The sequence below is a fragment of the Phaethon aethereus genome, assembly GCF_964289735.1.
Source record: "Phaethon aethereus genome assembly, chromosome: 5".
Lineage (NCBI taxonomy): Eukaryota > Metazoa > Chordata > Aves > Phaethontiformes > Phaethontidae > Phaethon > Phaethon aethereus.
This window is the reverse complement of record NC_138579.1, coordinates 52,692,156-52,712,985: the sequence shown is the minus strand read 5'-3', so window position 1 is coordinate 52,712,985 and position 20,830 is coordinate 52,692,156. Positions and strand designations below refer to the sequence as shown.

Genomic DNA, 20,830 nt, shown 5'->3' with positions numbered 1-20,830 from the left:
TAGATGCTGGGTATTTTCAGTACAGTATGTGTATATGAATGTAATATATATATTACATGTACATCTAGGTGCACTGGCAATTAATAAGTGAGACAATGTCCAATATTGTTTTCCCTTAACAGCCAGATCTCACAGATTCTGATTAAAAGCCTGACTTTGCAGCACATAAGATTAAAAATACTCCTTTAAAAGAACATATTTCTGAAGATGATCCTCTCCTGGCTACAAAATCATCTTGAGACGCTTGGAGGCAGGGCTGCTTGATCTCGACATTTTAGCTGTGTGCAAACTGTAGTAAAATTACAATTGCATTCAGTGCTAGCTACTCTGTACTCCGTACCTTCTTTCCATGATGAACAACACTCATTTTCTACACTGTCTCTTCCAGACCATGAAATGGGGGAAGGCAACTTGGCAGGTTTTGCAGAGGTTGCTTCAGTGCAATCTTCTCCTAACATCGGTTTGCAGATCAGCCCCTCATAAGCAGCCTCCTTTGCCTTGCCGTAGGCCATGGAAAAGGAACCATTGCTCTTTGGAGGTTTTCTTCTGTTTAAAGACAAGGCTGCTTCTTACCTGTGCCAGTTCAAGTACTGACTTTTTCTTTTCTTCCTCCTTCAGTAAAGTGGGGTGATTCACAAGATCTTCAGAAAGATAGCATTATACACAGTTTATAGTACAAAGGGGGGGAAAAAAGAGATCAGATGGATAAGCATGAAGGAGGCTTCTCCTGTGTCCTTTGGAGGAGGAGCAGAAAGATTGGGAATGGTATCTATGCACAGTAGGTGTCTGCCTTGACTACCTGACAATACATGGTCATTGCAAAGGTGAGTCCAAGAATCTAAGAGGGAAAAAAAACACAATCAATCATTTTTCAGCAAGTAAAAAACCCCCTATTTATTGAAACAAACAAAAGAGAGACGAGCGTGCTTACACTGGTTTTGTTCACACACAGGAAGACACATCACATACTACTTTTCCTGCTAGTTCTTGTCCTTATTCTGTTCCTAGTTTCTGTCTACCTTTTGTCTTATCTGTATTGCTGTTTTACAGAATGAACAATGAGAGCATGGGAGAGTTGATTCTCCACAAAAAGCAGCCACCGGATACTGGGAAGAGGTGTATTGAAAAGAAACATTTGGATGTCTCTTGCTTGAAAATATTTTATAGTAGCAACCCACAGCTGTGGGGTGGGTGGTTATCGCTGTAGCTATTGCTTTGAAACACAATTATCCCGGACCCAAACGATGCTGTGGTTTACTTTACTGCACTGCACTTTTCCCAGTGTATGTGTGCACGGGTCCCTGCGGGGGGATCACTGGAGACTGTCCATGCATTAATCATAACCATCAATGCATCGGTCTTTCTACTCAGCCTATTCAAGAGGAGCAGCAGGGAGGTGGTGCTGCTTCTCCCAGCCCAACTACTGACCTGCTGTGCTGCCTCTGGTAGATTACTTCATAAGAAAAGGCGATGGGAAAGGGAGTCTTATTTTCCTTCCACTTGAAATACTTACATGAATGTAGTAATTGGTTGTTACTATTCCTTTGCAATACCACTGTAAAAATTGTCATTGAAATAAAAGTTTGCCAGGTAGAAATTTTTTGTATGAATTCTATTTTAGGCACTTAATTTGACCACTTCAAATTTAATCTTTACATAAATAGTAGTTCCTGTTAATGAGTATTTTGAAAGAGTACATGAAGGTAACACACAGTATTTTATAACCTTTTAAAAAAATTATTTATAAAGCTGCTATCTTCTTCATTTCCCATTCTTCTACAGTGAAATATGATTGCTAGGCTTTAGTGTGCTGTTTTATAGTAAGAATATGCCTTTTGGAAGTATCCCCTGAACCCTGCCTTCTACTTCCTAGCAAAGGAACACCTCCAGGGACAGCTGCATAATAAAACCTCAGTGGCTGAATTTGCTTATCATTATAAAACATGCATGGACTGAAGAAGATTCTTCTGCCACATGCTTAGGGCCAGAACAACATTCTAACAGCAACAACAGAGGGAGCTAAATTGAATCACATAGTGCAGCTGGAAGACAGACTCAAAATCTTTTGTGTTCTGAGATGTTTTCTCTGTATTTCACAGCACTTACTAGAATATTAATTAGCATTTTTAAATTGCCTGAAGTGTTTTCTCCCATGCAAACTAATAATTTCTTTCTGTCTGAAAGATAGTATTCTCTTAAATACCCTAAATATAATAATCAAGGTCTATGAGAAGGACTCTGACACAGGCTGCTGGGTTTTTAATGTATCTTTTAAAGACTCCCTAAATGCTAAAGAGCTGGTTTTTAAAATATGGTAATATATTAACAACAGTCTTACATTGTCCCTCTGCCATATGATCTTGTGCTTATCTTTTTTCCTAAGTATATCTGCTTATGATACTGGAAAACAAAAAACAAAACACTACTGAATTTGGGCCTGTGAGGATTCAGGCATTTGCATTAATAAGTTGCAGCCAACACGTGGCATACGAGAGAGTAAGATACATGCCATTCCGCCTAATCTGACATTAGTGGGAATACGAGTGGAATTCTGATCCCAGGCTCTCTCTTGCTGCTGTTAGTGGTATAACATGCAAAATTAAAAAAACCCACACATGGGTTTTATCTGGAGTTACATGGAATTAATTTAGCTTAGCAATGCCATCCTTTCTGCTTATATGTTGAGTGTGAGAGAGGTGGAGCTGAAAACTAAAGCTCCATCTTCACTGCATTCAGGAATGGGACTTTGGGTCATAAACGGAGGGCTGACATACAGCTGAAACAGCCTGAGCTCCAGCACAGCTTTCGGCTGAGGTTTGTTCCGTCAGGGCTGCGCTATGGCCACAACCATGGCAGGCTGGATTAAAGACACAGGTATGTAAGAGACATTACTACACTAACAACTGATTCTTCTCTGACCAAAGTTATGCTGGAAATAACTGCAGGTCAAAAATCTGACAGGCAAGTCTATGCCAATCTTACCTACATAGTTACCTACATAGTTTCGCTGCCATTAATAGAAAAGGAGCACGGTTTTATTGGCCAGGTTGAGTAATGGTAACCACATCCCAACTTGTAACTTACCCTAGGACTGAGGATGGAGGTGAAGACTTACTTAAACTACCTTTAAGCTATCTTGAAGTTAGATATTTAGCGTAAGCAGATGGTCCTCTCTGGAGAATTATTGGACAAATACAGGTATCCTAAAAGGCAATTCACCCCACCGTGATTAGGCTTCTGTCTTTGGATGTCAGGGACTATCTCTCTGCTGAGTCTAGTCTAAGCCTTAGATAAACCACTTGGTAAAGTGCCTGCTCTTTGCAGTGCATCATACAACAGAAAATGTGTGCAGTATTCCTAGTTCTATACCTTCTACATAGTATATTAACTAAATGAAAACATAAAAGACTTATATCTTGCAGAGTTTTACCCTAACATCATGCAAAATTTGAAATTATTAAAACAGGCTTCGGCAGAGTATATCTGGATCAAGGTTACTTATTTAGTTACCATTAATTAGTATTTTAAAATTGATATCAAACTGTACCTGCACCATAGCTGTGCACAATCCAAAGATTCCCACTGCTAGCAAGTTTTCCTGGAGCCATATTTTCACTGTTTCGTAGCAAGGCTGTGGAAAAAACCCAGAATATTGTATTAATAAACACACAGCTCTACTTCCCTGGGAATTCAGAGACAGAAAAGAGCCAGATCAGACTAAGCTGCTAGGTAGCCTGGATTACTATTTCAGCATTGGAACAACTACCTTGTGTTTCTGAGTTGAAGCTTGAATGTGGAGTAATAATTGTAATGACACAAAAACGTGCACCTTAACAATGCTGCTTGAGCACTGCTCCATATAATTTGGGCCACTAAATTCAAAATTTGACTTGGAGCTACTTGAGAGGTAGGAGGGAGCCGTGTTTGGTTGGAACGTGGTCTCTGCCAGTGCCACTGCCCATCCATGCGTATAAAATCTCACTGGAAATGGCCAAAACAGCTCTGCTCATTGTCTTCACAAACCATTAGAACCAGCAAAGCTTCCTTATAACTCTGCGTCATCAGATGGCCTTACTCCACAGCCCTCCTGGGTAACTGCACTACTTGTAACTAGCACAAAGAATTGCTGGGCTAATTTCAGAGAAGAATTTAGGCTGTGGCTATCTGCTCTGGAAGGATCTTGCTGAGGACAGTATAGGGAAATTATCCCACGGAGTTTTGAATTTGATTACAGGCAAATGCAGAAACTCATTGCAAAAAACAATGCTGCTGGCAGTTCAGTTCCCACTCCTCTGCTGTGCAGTGGGAGCCCCTGAACTAGGGTTCCTGGCAGGAGCAGAGCACTCCAGGCTCACGCAGTCCTCTTGCCTCACGACTTGCCTGGGTGACGATAAGCTACGGCTGCTGCTCCAGGGCTTGTGCTATGTGTGTGGACAAGCCATTTGCCTTTACCTCACTCCAGAAGGTGGGACACTAAAAGGGACAATCCTGTCATTTCCTAGCTAGATCTGGCTAGACTGTGCTCCAGATCAGTGTTGGAAGGTACTTGTGTGCAATGTGAAACAACAGCTTAGAGCTTACTGAAAAGAAAGCCTTCAGCTCGTAAAAATAATTAAATTGGCGGTTTCATTGGAGGTCAAAAGCCACAGCTCACCTTCTGAAATCACCTGATTAAAGATGAATAAGGGCACAGCATACCTTATCATCTGTACAGCCCTGCAAATGACTAGCTGCCTGCCCTTCACCTGGGTTGCAAGGCAGCTGCTGAGCTGCTTCTGGAGAGCCACTCACCGCTTTCCACCAGGTCCCTGGGGAATGGAGTCCACAGTTCTCACTGAATTCTAAGCAGCAGGAGTCCGGCACCCGGGTTGTATTGTACACTTCAAACCAGTCAGTGTAGTTGGAGACTCCACAGCATCTGAACTGGAAAAAGAAGAATCGAGACGATACTGTAAGTATGACCTGCCACTGACTTCTGCTCATTCTGCCTCTTGCCTCCTGGAGTTGGACATTCAGTGCATTTTGATAACACCAGCAGAGTCTTGAAATTTTAAAGAAATACAGTATTTCCTCAGCTTTACCCAAATAGACCGTTTTCCCCACTTTTATTATGTTTAAATATGGTCTTGCATGTAGCTACTGTTGATACAAGAAGCAAAGGCACCTATTTGCAGTGGCAGGACGCTGCAGGAGCTGAAACAGGAGAACCCCAGCCAAGTACTGAGGTTAAGAGTTGATGTGACTGAGCAGGATTGTAACAATCGTTTGCAGCTTGTTGTCAAGAAAAGAATTATTTAAGATACAGCAACCAGGAGATGAAGATACTGGGATCTCTGCAGGACACTACTTCTGAAATCATGATTGAAGTTAATGAGGCAAATTTCTCTCTAAGCTGTTAATTACTGATCACCTTTGAAAGTCTTTGTCAGTCAGTAAAAGATGAATTTCCTCCTCTTCTCTCTTTGCTGCAGTCCTTAATGTCATCATCTGATGCTGCTAAACAGTGGTGCTTCAAGTGTCTGCATATGACGACAAAGCGTACAATGACTATGTTAGTGCTAAATGGGAAGGTTTGTTCACCTTTGGTAGCAGGACGAAAGGTGGAGGAAGTGTATGTAACAGTATAGGGAATGGCTCTGTGACCATCGTCCTCCTCTGGGAACTGGTATATTCTGTGGTACAAAATAAGCTAAGGCATTACCATATAGATGTATACACCATCTGTCACTCCTGTGCTAACTCAAAGGTATGAATTTGTTGGTATTTAGACACTTTACTACTAATGAGTAAAACAAGATGACATTGGGCTGCAGAAATGCTCTCTGCTATTGGCAGTACTTCCCACTTTTTCAAGGCTATGGCAGGCACCTACTTAGCCCCAGAATGACTTGCCAAGATCTTATTTTTTAAATGTGATTTGTTATAAGCCTGTACAGTATTTTTCACATCCCTATAGAGACCATTCCTCTTGTTTCTGATAGACTCATAATCATGCAGATGTGTGCATCACCAGGACCAAGGGCCTAATTCAGATCCTGATATTTACACTGGCCTGAGGGAGAGTTTTCCCTATATATAATAGCTGTAAGAGTCTATGGGCACAGAGGGCTGAATGTTCAGGTCTTGTTGCACACACACGGTCATACAATAGAATCAGACTAGTTTGGGTTGGAAGGGATCTGCCATTCAAGACCAATAGAGGGCAGAGGTGTCACGCGTTGCCTCGCACATCATACGATGCTTCAAGCACTTGCAGAAAGTAGTCTGCGATAGAGATGTTTCAGTGCTCACAGTGTTGTTTTTCTTCTGCCGAGCAGAAGTGAGAAATCTTTCCCAGACTAACATCTATCCCGCAAAGGTTCTGCTCAGAATTCTGATTTGGCCCGGGGCAGGAATCAATCCTTAGCTTGCAACTCTTTGATTTGTGAGTTTACAGGCTTCATTTTCTACAAACTGACTTGAAAGTAAAAAAGTTTGTGACTCTTCTTTTTTCCCCTCTGTGTTCCTGCACACAAGACAAGAGTCTGTAAGAGCTCTGTGCATAAGAGGCCCCAAAAGCTGATAGGAGCAGCATGGAACACATGGCATGCATTTGAGGAAAGCTGGTTTATCTGGAAATCTAACGAGAAGGTCTTGCAGGCTGTCATCATTAGAGTCAGGAGGCAGCTCTTTGATAGACAGTGAGAAGTGACAGATTGTAAATAGCAAGCCTTGAAAATGTGGCTCATCTGTGATGTAGAGACTGCAACAGTAACAGACATTTGAGTGATGTTCTGGCCAAACACAAGTGACACAAGTTTGCATAAATCAGAACTAGACTCCTTCTTCCCATAATATTGCAATGGCTGAGGGTGTCAAAGTCTGACAGACTAAGGAGATGAAGTACGGGTTTTGTACTTAAGGGCTCACTAACAGGTTGAGGACAGCTGTTCCGATGGAGCCTGTGAAGCAGAACATGGCTAGGCCATGTTCTAGGGTTGTGACTCCAAAGAGTCAAACTTTTGCGTAAGCCAGAAGGTGGAAATAGAAGGGGATGCAGTTGCAAAGACAAGCTGCAGTTGGACACACATTGGCTGCCCACACGAATCTTCTGTGTATTGCACAAGAGCAGAGGATTAAATATTGATAGTTGCCTGCCACTTCTGGCAGACAAGGCAGTCCCAGCAATGGGAGAAAGGGCTAAGAAAAGATCAAGGGTAAAAAATAATGAAGTAGCATGAGGATCAATAGTCTTGGGACTGGAAGACACGTCACGTCTTTGAAAGACAAAGGAAGGATAAGCAATGGAATTAAGCAGCAGATGATGCACAATCCTAAAGGAGAAGGAGGTGACAAATACAGAAGAGTACTAACAGCACAGAGACCAGAGAGTGCATGAGCAAGTGAGTGAGCAACGTTCAATGAAGACCAATTCCAGTGAAAGGCACCTCTAGGGAGCAGAGGCACTGACCCATGGCAGTGGGTCAAAGAGGTAAGAACAAGGAAACAAGCAGCAGTGGGACAGAATGGGTCACCAGTATAGATTCAGCAAAGGGGTCCAGCTAGAAACCAAAAAGATGGGTAAGCTGAGAGCTCAGAAAAGTCAGAGATTTCATTATGGAGGCCCAAGTAGAGAAGACAGAGTGTGGCAGTGGTTTTGCATCATGTGACAAGTGACTGATTTATCCTGTGTGCATGAAGCTGAACGATAAGTAGCTAAATTGTTGAGGGAGATGAGGGACTATGAGAAGAAAGGGGAATATTGAGGACAAAGAGCAAAGTAAGAGGATTTTTTAGAGTCCTTTTAGATTTAAGAGCGATGTTTAAAATTTACAAGGTTTCTGAGCAAGGATAGTTGGAGACAGTCCTACACTTGGAGGATGGAGAAAGCTCAGGTCACATGAAGGAAAATTTCTGTCACCAGCAGCCTGTTGCAGCCAGTTATACCAGTCTTCATGTTCTTTCACAAAGCCTGATGTTCTGCCAATGCCAGGAAGTTAAACTGCCTGACTGTCATGAAGCAATTGCAGACCTTGTTCTTGCTACAACCACATTCATTTTTTGGTCACATTTACAGTCCTGTCTTGTTCCCTTCACTAGTTAAGTGATAAAATTAGACAATGTCACCTAATTGATTAGTTCTGTTCCTAGTTTCATCAGGGAACAATACACTTAGTTTTTAGAAACTGTACTGCATTTGCATGGCAAGATTTTGGCAGCAGTAGGGGTTGCAGGGGTGGCTTCTGTGAAAAGCTGCTAGAAGCTTCCCCCGTGTCTAACAAGAGCCAATGCCAGCCGGCTCCAAGATGGACCCACCACTGGCCGAGACCGAGCCCATCAGTGATGGTGGTAGTGCCTCTGGGATAACATATTTGAGACAGGGAAAAAAACCTGGCACACAGCATTTGCAGCTGGAGAGAGGAGTGAGAAGATGTGAGAGAAACAACTCTACAGACACCAAGGTCAGTGAAGAAGGAGGGGGAGGACGTGCTCCAGGCGCCACAGCAGAGATTCCCCTGCAGCCCGTGGTGAACACCATGGTGAGGCCGGCTGTGCCCCTGCAGCCCATGGAGCTCCACGCTGGAGCAGACATACACCTGCAGCCCAGGGAGGACCCCACGCCAGAGCAGGTGGATGCCTGAAGGAGGCTGCGACCCTGTGGGAAGCCCACGCTGGAGCAAGCTCCTGGCAGAACCTGTGGACCTGTGGAGAGAGAAGCCCACACTGGAGCAGGTTTGCTGGCAGGACTTGTGACACCACAGGGGACCCATGCTTGGAGCAGTCTGTTCCTGAAGGATGGCACCCTATGGAAGGGACCCAGGCTGGAGCAGTTCATGAAGAACTGCAGCCTGTGGGAAGGACTCACACTGGAGAATTTTGTGGAGAACTGTCTCCCATGGGAGGGACCCCACTCTGGAGCAGGGGAAGAGCGTGAGGAGCCCTTCCCTTGAGGAGGAAGGAGTGGCAGAGACAATGTGTGATGAACTGATCTCAACCCCCATTCCCCATCCCCCTCTGCCACTTCGGTGGGGGAGTGTTAGAGAAATCGGGAGCAAAGCTGAGCTCAGGAAGAAGGGAGGGGTGAGGGGAAGGTGTTTTAAAATTTGGTCTTATTTCTCATTATCCTACTCAAATTTTGATTGGCAATAAATTAAATTAATTTCCCCAAGTGGAGTCTGTTTTGCCCATGACGATAGCTGAATAATCTCTCCCTGTCCTTATCTCGACCCATAAGCTTTTCGTTATAGGAAGCATTATAGGAGCAGGACTGATAGAGCGGCTTAGGTGGGCACCTGGCATTTAGCCAAGGTCAACCCACCACAGAAACAATTACAATCTAATAGTGCTTATTCTGGGGTACCCAGACTAACACACTTTAAAAAGGGGTAATCTTTTAAAAATGTCAGCTACTGTCTTGAATAGCAGTAAGTTTAAGACACCTTGACTTGGACACCTTGAGTCACTTGATCCTAGGGCTTGCAGCCGCGACAGAGCATGCAGGATTAGATGCAATTGTGCCTGCCCGCATGAACAAATGCAGGTACTTACAGCATAAGGTGACAAGCGGGTAATAGTTCTGGGGACATTTGTACAGTGTTTGGCAGAGTTGCTCAAACAAGCAAAAGCTTGTCAAATGCCTCTGCGTATCGAAGCTCCTGCTGGTGAACATTTCCAGGAATACTGACAACATACTGCTGTTTGTTTCACATGTTTCATGTGGGAGGCTCTGTCTCCCGAGATGGCACAACACATTTTTTTCCCCTCCTTTGTTAGAGAGACATAAATCACTCCCCTATTCATTACTTGTGGGGTTCTGAAGTTCTGAAGGTTCCCAAGAGCTCAGGACCTGCAGGGGCTGCTCAACACAGCGACGCAATCAAAGGTCGTGCTGTTGAGGAGTGCTTTTCCCAGCCAAGCAGCACCAAACAGCACTGAGGTCTCTGTGCTGTATTTATGGAATGCACTGCTTGCAAATAGCTTAACTGCTGCTCTAGCACGGGGTATCTAGGGCTGATAATTACTGCTAAACATAAAGTTTCTATCTTAGCACAGTAGAAATATTAAGGATTTGCATTCTTGTATGTGTTTTACAGGCAATCCCAGTATTGAAGGCTAAGTAGGCCTTATTTTCTTTGCCAAATTCCTGCAAAATCAGCCAGGCTGGGACAGGATGCCTATGGCTTGCTGGTATCAGATGGGATTCACCTTTTTCAAAAGGGGAAGAGGGTCCTTGCTCGCAAGTTAGCGGAGCTTATTGACAAGGCTTTAAACTAGGCTTGAAGGGGAAGGGGGATAGTATCAGGCGTACCCATAATGAGCTGTGGGATGACACACCAAGGCTAGAGGGATGGGGTGCTAACGAGGCCCCTCGGCCTGTTGCACTAGCAAAAGACCTCAAAGAAACTAAGTGGTGTTCCTCTAAGAGGGTGACACAGCCGACAGCCCAGCTGAAGTGCCTCTACACCAATGCATGCAGCAAGGGCAACAAACAGGAGCAGCTGGAAGCCACAGTGCTGCTAGAAAGCTATGACCTGGTTTCCAATACTGAAACTTGGTGGGACGAATCCCACGACTGCAGTGTGCCTATTGATGGCTACAGGCTGTTCAGAAGGGACAGAGGAAGAAGGAAGGGTGGACACATTGCCCTCTGCATCAAGAAAGGGATAGAGTGCAAACAGCTGTCTGAAAAATAGCCACAAGCAGGCTGAAAGCTTATAGGTAAGAATCAGAGACCGAGGCAACAAAGAGGACACAAAGGTCTTGTGGTTGGTGTCTACTACAGGCCCTCCGATCACGGGGAGTCTATTGACAAAGCCTTCTCACTCCAGCTACAGGAGGCATGGCGCTTGCAGGCTCTTGTCCTGCTGGGGGACTTCAACCACTCCAACATCTGCTGGAAAAGCAGCACAGCAAGCTATAAACAATCCAGGAGAGTCCTGGAATGCATTGAGGATAACTTCTTCCTCCTACAGGAAGAGACCAGCATGGATGAGTCAGGATCTGCTGGTCAAACTAAAGGGCAAGAAGGAAATGCACAGGCAGTGGAAGCAGGGACAGGTACCCTGGGAAGAGTACAAGGACGCTGCCCAGTTGTGTAGGCATGGGGTCAGGAAGGCCAAGGCGTGGCTAGAGCTGAACTTGGCAAAGGATGCAAAGAATAGTAAGAAGGACTTCTTCATGTCTTCTGGTATGTCAGCCAGGAAAGGAAGGTCAAAGAAAATATACCTCCCTTGATGAGCAAAACTGGCAAACTGGCAACAACAGATGAGGAGAAGGCTGAGGTACTCAATGACTTCTCTGCCTCAGTCTTCACTGGCAGTCTCTCTTCCCACACCTCTCAAGTGGATGGACCTCAAGGCAGGGACTGGAGGAGCAAAGTCCTTCTCACTGTAAGAGAAGATCAGGTTCCTGACTACCTGAGGAACCTGAACATGCACAAAGCTATGGGACCCGACGAGATGCATGCCAGAGTCCTGAGGGAATTGGCTGATGTAGTTGCCAAGCCACTCTCCATGATATTTGAAAAGTCCTGGCAGACAGGTGAAGTCCCTGGAGACTGGAAAAAGGGAAACATTGCACCCATTTTTAAAAAAGGTAGCAAGGAGGACCCTGGGAACTATCGACCCGTCACCCTCACCTCTGTGGCTGGGAAGATCATGGAACAGATCTTCCTAGAAGCTATGCTAAGGCACATGGACGCCAGGGAGGTGATTCGAGGGCTTCACCAAGGGCAAGTCCTGCTTGACCAACCTAGTGACCTTCTATGATGTAGTGACCAAATTTGAAGGGGGAAGAGGATAAAACCAGGCTCACTAGAGATGAGCCTAGGGGTGGCGTGCTGGAGTTGGGGGTGAAATGAATAGCCCAGCTCAAGTGCATCTACACCAATGCACACAGCATGGGCAGCAAACAGGAGGAGCTGGAAGCCGTTGTGCAGCAGGACAGCTATGATGTAGTTGCCATCACAGAAACATGGTGGGATGCTTCTCATGACTGGAGTGCTGCAATGGATGGCTATAAGCTCTTCATAAGGGATATGCATGGAAGGAGAGACAGTGGGGTGGCTCTGTATGTTAGGGAGTGTTTTGATTGTATAGAAACCAACTATTGTGATGACCAAGTCGAGTGCTTATGGGTAAGGAAGAGGAGGAAGGCCAATGAGGCAGATATCCTTCTGGGAGTCTGTTATAGACTACCTAACCAGGATGAAGAGGCAGATGAAACGTTCTATAAGCAACTGGCAGAAGTCTTGCATTTGCTGGCCCTTGTTCTTGTGGGGGACTTCAATCTACCGGACATCTGCTGGAAGTATAACACAGCAGAGAGGAAACAGTCTAGGAGGTTCCTGGAGTGTGTGGAAGATAACTTGCTGACACAGCTGGTACGTGAGCCTACGAAGGGAGGTGCCTTGCTTGTCCTGCTGTTTACAAACAGAGAAGGACTAGTGGGAGATGTGATGGTCGGAGGCCAGCCTGGGCTTAGCGACCGTGACATGATAGAATTCTCAATTCTGAGTGAAGTAAGGAGAGGGGTCAGCAAAACTGCTACTGTGGACTTCCGGAGGGCAGACTTCAGCCTGTTCAGGTCACTGGTCGAGGGAGTCCCTTGGGAGACTGTCCTGAAGGGCAAAAGGGTCCAGGAAGGCTGGACAGTCTTCAAGAAGGAAATCTTAAAGGCATCGGAGCAGGCAGTCCCCGTGTGCCATAAGACGAGCTGGCGGTGAGGATGACCAGCCTGGCTGAACAGGGAGATTTTGCTGGGATTCAGGGAAAAGAGGAGAGTTTATCACCTGTGGAAGAAGGGGCAGGCAACTCAAGAAGAGTCCAAGGATCTCGTTAGGTCAAGCAGAGACAAAATTCAAATGGCAAAAGCCCAGCTAAAACTCAATCTGGCCACGGTCGTAAAGGATAACAAAACATGCTTTTAAAAATATATTAACAACCAAAAGAGAGGCAAGGAGAATCTCCATCCCTTACTGGATATGCGGAGGAACATTGTCACCAAGGATGAGGATAATGAGGATAAGGCTGAGGTACCTAATGCCTTCTTTGCCTCAGTCCTTAATAGCCAGACCAGGTATCCACAGGGTATTCAGCCCCCTGAGCTGGAAGACAGGGATGGAGAGCACAATAAACTCTTCATAATCCAGCAGGAAACAGTTAAGGACCTGCTAAGCCACCTGGATACCCACAAGTCTATGGGGCCTGATGGGATCCACCCAAGAGTACTGAGAGAGCTGGTGGAGGAGCTTGCCAAGCCACTCTCCATCATTTATCAGCACTCCTGGTTAACAAGGGAGGTCCCAGATGACTGGAGGCTTGCCAATGGGACACCCATCTACAAGAAAGGCTGGAAATAGGATCCTGGGAACTACAGGCCTATACCTATACCAGGGAAGATTATGGAGTGGTTCATCTTGAGGGTGCTCACAGGGCATGTGCAGGACAACCAAGGGATCAGGCCCAGCCAGCATGGGGTCATGAAAGGCAGGTCCTGTGCACTCGCAGCCCAGAAGGCCAACCACATCCTGGGCTGCATCAAAAGAAGTGTGGCCAGCAGGTCAAAGGAGGTGATTCTGCCCCTTTACTGCAGTCTGGTGAGACCCCACCTGGAGTACTGCATCCAGCTCTGGAGCCCTCAGCACAAGAAAGACACGGACCTGCTGGAGTGGGTCCAGAGGAGGGCCACAAAAATGATCAGAGGGATGGAACAGCTCTGCTCGAAGGACAGGCTGAGAGAGTTGGCATTGTTCAGCCTGGAGAAGAGAAGGCTCTGGGGAGACCTTATAGCAGCCTTCCAATACCTGAAGGGGGCCTATATGAAAGCTGGAGAGGGACTTTTTACAAGGCCATGTAGTGATATAGGACAAGGGATAATGGTTTTAAACTAGAAAAGGGTATATTTAGACTAGATATACCAAACAAATTTTTCACAACGAGGGTGGTGCAACACTGGCACAGGTTGCCCAGAGTGGTGGTAGTTGCCCCATCCCTGAAAACATTCAAGTTCAGGTTGGACGGGCCTCTGAGCAACCTGATCTAGTTGAAGATGTCCCTGCTCATTGCAGGGGGTTTAGACTGGATGACCTTTGAAGGTCCTTTCCAACCCAAACCATTCTATGATTCCATTAAAATAAACAGACACCCAATCCTTGCTGCAGACAGGTTTTAGCAATTCCTGGTTTTATGGTTTTGTGAATGTGACAGAGAAGTTGGGTCAGGGTAGAGTGCCTTTTATACGCCTTTTTCCTCCATCACTGTAAAAAGTGGTGAATGAGATAGTTTTATTCTAAAATCATGTTTAATGGGTAGTTTGGATTACTTTAGCAGTAATCCTAAAGTATGGTTTGATCTAACAGAATCAATGACTGGGGTAGAAGGAGGTGGGCCAAATTTTTTTCTCAGTTACAGTGGTCTGAATAGACATGAAAGGCATTACACAGCAGTAAAAGTGAGCTGAATTTGCTCACTTTAGTGAAGGTAATGTGTTTTCTGCGTGCCTCTCAAATTGCTGCCCTGGTTAGTTAAAAGGAGAAGTGTTCAAATATTGATCACAAAGATGCTGGGGATGAAGCAACATTTTAAAAATTAATGCCTATTTCTCATTTCCTAATGATATCCACCTGTAACTTTAACCAGTCCTGGTTGGTAAGGAGTGTAATGCAGTTCAGGGTAACTTACATCTGAAATTATTAGAATTTTAGTCATGTTTAAAATCACTTTGTAAGCTTTTGTAGTCTTCAGTCATGACACACACAAGTCGCTTGTGTTTCTGATCCGTCTAAGGTTTGAAATGTTATTGAGAAAGGCTGTGAGTTTGGTTAGCTGGAGGTATTAAAAAGAAATCAATAAAATGTTCTAATTTGAAACAGCTCCCTGACCTAGAGGCTTAATATGATTGCAAAATGAGTCTAGTGCTTTTCCTCTAACGTGTTGCATGTATGCAGCTCAACCCAAGTCCTTTATTGGTAATCTGAACAGATCAGTCATGGACCAAAACTGCAACTTCCTCCTTAAAGACGGGTCTGATGGACCCTGTTTTTCCCTTGTTCACAGTTACTTAGGAATTGTATGCTTCTGTTAAAAAGAGGAAAACCATTTCTCAAGGCACAAAGACTTCAGAGAAGAAAGCCCCCCCTAAAAAGGTGCTCAGGCCTTTCACACTTGAAGAAATTCAGTAATCACCACTCACAAGTCACTGTGTGTGCACTGGATAGCCATACTCCTGGTCAAAACTCCCCTCCGATTTGTGATTGGCCAGTCCCACAGAAATCTGGAAAAATGTTTTCCCCCCTTCTTTAAGCAAAAGTTCCCATACACAGTTGTACGTACTGAACTCTGGGTGGGTATGGTCTCTATCTAAGCAAATAGTTGGAGAAATGAAGAACTATGCCAGAACTTAGATCCCTCATGTCTGAGCCTCCTACTTTAACCACGGTGCCATCCTTCTGCTCAAGCTCTAAAAAACAGTTTTGCAAAGAAAGGAGTGTGAATGCAGAGAGGACAAGGGAGAAGGAGTCATTATGATTTCTGTTACTGTCGTGTTTTTTACTAAGGCTGCTGTTTTCCATCCATGTACAGACATGGCCCATAGCTCAACCAATGAGTGATGTCTACTGGCTCTATTAGAAAAGCCAGTGCTGAGACATTGGCCTGTATAGCAACATGATTAGCTCTAATGGGAGGGGGGGCGGGGTTCAAGAGCTGTCTCTTAGGAGCCAGCAAGCCCTGGTTAGGACTTCACTTTCAGAAAGTCCCCTGCATTGCCTAATCCTCCTATCAGTGATTACACTCTACTGATTAGAGATGTAAGGGATAAAGATTATCACTGAACACAAAAATAATACTTGGCATTTACATAGCACTATTCAACTGCAAAATGTTTTATATAATTAACCATGCTGGGATTGCCTTCAGTGTACCACTGCAATGGTCTATTCCTGATAGTTTTGAAAGATACATGTGAAAACCAATTGTGCAGAGCGGTAAAAATGGATCTGTGGGAGCTCTTTGCTTTTCTCCTCTGTGCCCAGCACAGGGAGCATGGAGACTTTAACACTCTGGTACTGCCAAGACAGCACATGGTAATTTCATAGTTGCCATGTTAGAAAAGAGAGTGATGGACCATGGCTTGTGAGATGGCACTTTCCTATTATGTTTTGGGCTCCTAAGACCTAGCTAACATTAGTTTCATCTGAAACTTATAAGACAATCTTTTAAATTGTAATAGGTTTCAAGGCCAAAGGAATCATTAAGACAATCGAGCATGATTTGTAGCACTACACAGACCACAGACTATTGAGTCCTGCCTGAAACCCAGGCTTGTCACTGAAGAAGACAATTTCTTTTAGACAAAAGCCCTGTCTTGACTTCAGAGAAAAAAAATCCACCATCCTGACGTACAACGGCATCCTACCACCAGATACCTGTATCTTGAATTTTTAGCTCTTGCATCAATTACAGAGCCCTTTTCTTTCAAAACCCTTTTCCCTTCCTGCTCTTTTTTAAGGACTGCAATCACATTACTACTTCATATTTTCCTGGCTATATAAAGCTTTTAATATTTCTCACCATAATGCAAATTTCCAAAATTCTCATTGTTCTTTTACATCTTTTCTGAATCCAATACAACTTGTGAACATCTTGAAAAAATGTGACTAGGTGACCTAGATGTAGTATATATTGTTACAACACCTACTTTACAGAAAGGGGAGCAGAAGCATGGGGTTTATATCCCATAAGTCCTCCAAATGATGCTTTTTGCCCGACCTTTTCTATATGCTTTTACCAGTTCTTGGAGTGTCACTGAAATCAGATTAATATTTACTACAAACATCTTAATATTAGTAATTATTACTACATTTTTACTAAGCAGAGTTAAGTTAGTGTAAAAGAGTAAAACTTCTAATGATGTTTGATATAAGCAATGATATTAAAAAAAATGTATTTTACATGGCTTAATCTTGGGGTAGCACCACAAAATGCATTTCTCCTGTCAGTAATTGATGCCTTCTCATATTTGATCATAGTATTGGAAGAGAAAAATACTAACAATACTGCAAGATGCTGAGGCCTTTTAAAGGTAACTGAAAGAACCTTCCACATGCAGTTGTTAGGATGCAGGACTGGAAAGCTTATCACCTTGTTTGCTGGACCTGAGTGTTCGTCTTTCACACACAGTACTGTTGCTGTCAACCTACTGCACTCAATACAGGCAGCTCCCACAGCCCCAAAGATGCACATAGAATTTGGCCAACCAGTTCTTTTGTTCTGTTAGTGACCCCAAATTTTTAATTTCTCAGACCTTTTCTTAGCAGCCTGCTGTTTTTATCTTGTATCATACAGAAGAGTACACGTGAATCTTGACACTACCAGACTAAGAGACATTCAGGATTTCAGCCCAAATGGCAATAGAGGAAGTAAAGGGTATATGAGCAGGTTTATCATATCAGAATGTGGTAGGTAGCCCACCCATCATCTCAAATAGTTCATATAATCTTGGAAGCATTGGGAGAGGTTACCATCTTTGGCCAATTTAAGACATCAGAGGCAAGACTAAAGCTCTGCCTGTCTGTAACCGCACTAGCATGTCTGGACGAAAATTTGAGAAACCTATGCAAGACTTTTTGAGTGAAGCCAAGTGTTTCTTCCTAAAGCAGAAGAAAAGTTGGAGCACTTTTTCTCATTCAAGAAGCAGAGAAAATCAAATTGGAAAGATCACCTCCAAGAGAACTGATTGAACTGAACATGAAAAGAGAAGGACAGAGCTAATAAACCTTAATGTCAGTGATGGTGTTTCCTCAGCAAGCCAGACAAGGACAAAAGGAGGAAGCCAGCTATAGTGTTCACCCGTCTACAAGACAAACACTTGCAAAGTGCTGTCAAAGAATCAGAAGGATGCAACAGCAGTGGCAACATAGCAAAAGGCATTCCCAGCCCATCAGTGATGGACGATGATTGAATTCTGCTAGAAAAAATTGTATTGACAGTAGGAGGAGGTTGTAAACACCATGGCCAGTTTCCATTTTGACTACACTAGTGGAAACCAACAATATGGAAAGCAACAAAAGGAGACAGGACAGAAATGAAAAGGGGATGAAGTAGTTCTTTGTTATTACACTACTGCTCTTCATTCCAATATAAGCTGTCCCTTTGACTTTAAAGAGAAGGTACTGCTTGTTTCCTGTCTCACCATCTCCTTCACTCTCCACGCAACACAGAACTACATGATATTTAGGTGTCAACATAATATAAATTGTTAAAAGAAACAAGCTGTCCTGGTGAAAGGAGAAATACATAAATATTACCATTTGTTACAAAAGGCAGAGAGTTTAGTTGCTAATGTGTTGACTGGGTGGGAGGAAAAGATTGGCTTGGGATCTGGAGGTTTAATTGGGTTCACACCCAGAACATGCTGTTACAGATCCCAGAGGGTAAAGAGGAAGTAAAAAAACTACTCAGACTTACATCTGTTTGAATGATGCTCCATGCATTAGTTAGGCCAATATTTCCATCTGTCCCATACAAATGAAGCCCTTTCTTCAGATCCCGCTGAGCATACTTGTCAATCTAAAACCAAGAACAAAAGACACAAAACTGAAAATTTGCCGAGTACCACATTTCAGAATCAAAGTGCATGGAGCAGGGAGACGTTGGACAACAGTCCTATATTGAAATAAATAAAAAGTTAACTGACATTTCCTAAAGCCTTTCTCCAGTAGAGCTGGTATCTATTACAGGTATCTACATTTTGTAAAGAACGTGAGGAGTTCCTGTTCTGAGTTAATGTTCATGTTTTCCATCACAGACCTCCAGATCATTTTTTCTTTTCTCACTTAACCACCAAAGTATAGAGAGACTGGATTCAGTTTAATCACTCATTTTTTGCAAATGAGGCCTATCTATGAGAACATTCATCTACCCACAGCATTTCCTTTTAGCTTAGTACCTTTAATTGTGACCAAGTACCCCTCAGCATCTTCCATATGCTTCCTGGGAGATTAACAGTGGCATTAATGTTGTACTGGTACTCTAAACTGTATTCATTATATCAGCCAGGGTACCCCACTTCTTACAGCAGGATGGACATAGTTACATCAAAGCAGCAAGGAATGAGCTATCCAAAATTCAGGACAGACAGGATTTAAGAATTTAGTTACTAAATGGAGCTGCTCTTAAATAAATGCATTTTTATTGATTTAATGAAAGTACAAAGTCCTGTTTTAGAGGCTTTTGCAATTGAAGATGGTGCTTTCTTGTTGAGAGTCTCTGCTGGTAAGGCAGGCTGTTGTTGGATCCACTGGTCACCAGCAGGTAGTATCCTAAATTATTGCAAGTGCCTCTCTCCCAGTCTAACCATACATACACATTTTCTATAGAATCAAGCAAACCCCAAAAAGGAAGTAAACAATAAATGGATATTCACAGTTTAACCTGATCTTTCTGTTGTAAATGATAAGCACTGAATAGTTCTGCTCAAATATGCCCGTACATTCCCCCCTCCCCTGGGTGCTTGCCAGTGTTAGTGGTCTGTACAACATTAGAGGTATAGCAAGAAGGGTGAGCAGACCTGTCCCATTTTCTTCTCCATCAATTTACTATAAATCTGACTGCAAAATACAGTGCCACTCCAAGATTTTTTTGCTGCAACAGTCAGAAAGAAAACTAAAATTGAATTCACAGCTCACTTCATGGGGACAGTCTAAGTTAATACATATTCTCTTCCATATTGAAGAACAGACAGACATGGTGTATTCTCTAGTGACTGTCGCTCTGATGCTACTCATTCCAGCTGAGGGAGGTCTAAAAGGAAGTAACCAATGTTCATTTTGAATTAACAGAGGGAACAAAGGTATTCTGCTTCTACCATACACTTGGATTTTTTTTCTGCTTTGTTCAGTCAGAATTGTTTTAATTTACTCTTGGAAAAAAAAAGTGGATGCAAAGCATTTTCCACAGTTTAAAAGAGGAATTTTCAACACATCGTAATTATTATGGGGTAAATGTAAAGTCAACAATGAAAAAATATGACCTCAACACAAGAAATCTCTGCTCTATGTGCAAAGGGTTGTACTTGGTCTCTCCAATTCTTTTGTTTCTTTCCCAAAAGTTTACCAAGCTGAGCCACTAATAAAATAGCTCTGGGACAGTACAAGAAAGATTAAAGAAAGTTAATCTCAGCACCTCATGCAAGCTCTTTCTCGTGGATGACTATCTTGAGCAGTAGGTACTCTGCTCCCACTGTAATCATCATGTAAGCTGCTTTTGACTTTATGCAGAGATTATACATAGTCACTGGTATGTTAATTAGAAGAGAAAACCAGAGCTGAAAGTTATCACTAAATTTGGAATTAGTTGAGAAAATTATAGGTAATAAATTCTAAACTTATATGTGTGGGGGATTCCTAGCATTCATTTAAGAATTAGATTGAAGTTGGTTTCAGCTCTTCACTTATCCTCAACTCCCTGTGTCTCAACTGGACGTGCTGTGGTCTCAAGCAGAGCCATCAATTGGGGTGGAAGGGCACGGTTGTGTTGTTAGTCTGACAGAGGCTTCAAAATTTAGTTAGTGTCCCACAGAGGTAGTGAGGTAAATTAATTGTTGAAAAACTGTTATTCAGAAAGCGACCAAGGTGAAGAGGAACAGCTGAGGGCAGGTGGGGACAGAAATCTAAGCTAATAGTTCTGTTGCCTTGAAGATGAAAGAGAAAGGTCTATTTGGAAAATTAACTTATCACACCTGAGAAAATCTGCCCTGCAAAGTGAGAGCACTATATATCAGCGTACAGTTCATATCACCACTAATCTGGAACAAGGGAGATAAGCGTTGCTGTTTCATTTGACCTTATCTG

General features: G+C 43.4%; 1 protein-coding gene across 1 annotated transcript in view; it reads right to left on the bottom strand.

Annotated features, from left to right (window-relative positions):
• Window positions 1-769: 769 nt before the first annotated feature.
• The window catches only part of TSPAN4 (tetraspanin 4), a gene marked incomplete at its 3' end in the record, with an annotated part of 208,036 nt that continues 187,975 nt past the window's right edge, over window positions 770-20,830 (bottom strand). The window contains exons 4-7 of the mRNA XM_082000000.1: window positions 18,447-18,548; window positions 4,792-4,923; window positions 3,548-3,631; window positions 770-838 (exon numbers count right to left, since the gene is read on the bottom strand). Coding sequence (XP_081856126.1) covers window positions 770-838; window positions 3,548-3,631; window positions 4,792-4,923; window positions 18,447-18,548 — 387 coding nt within the window. The remainder of the gene's footprint in view (window positions 839-3,547; window positions 3,632-4,791; window positions 4,924-18,446; window positions 18,549-20,830) is intronic.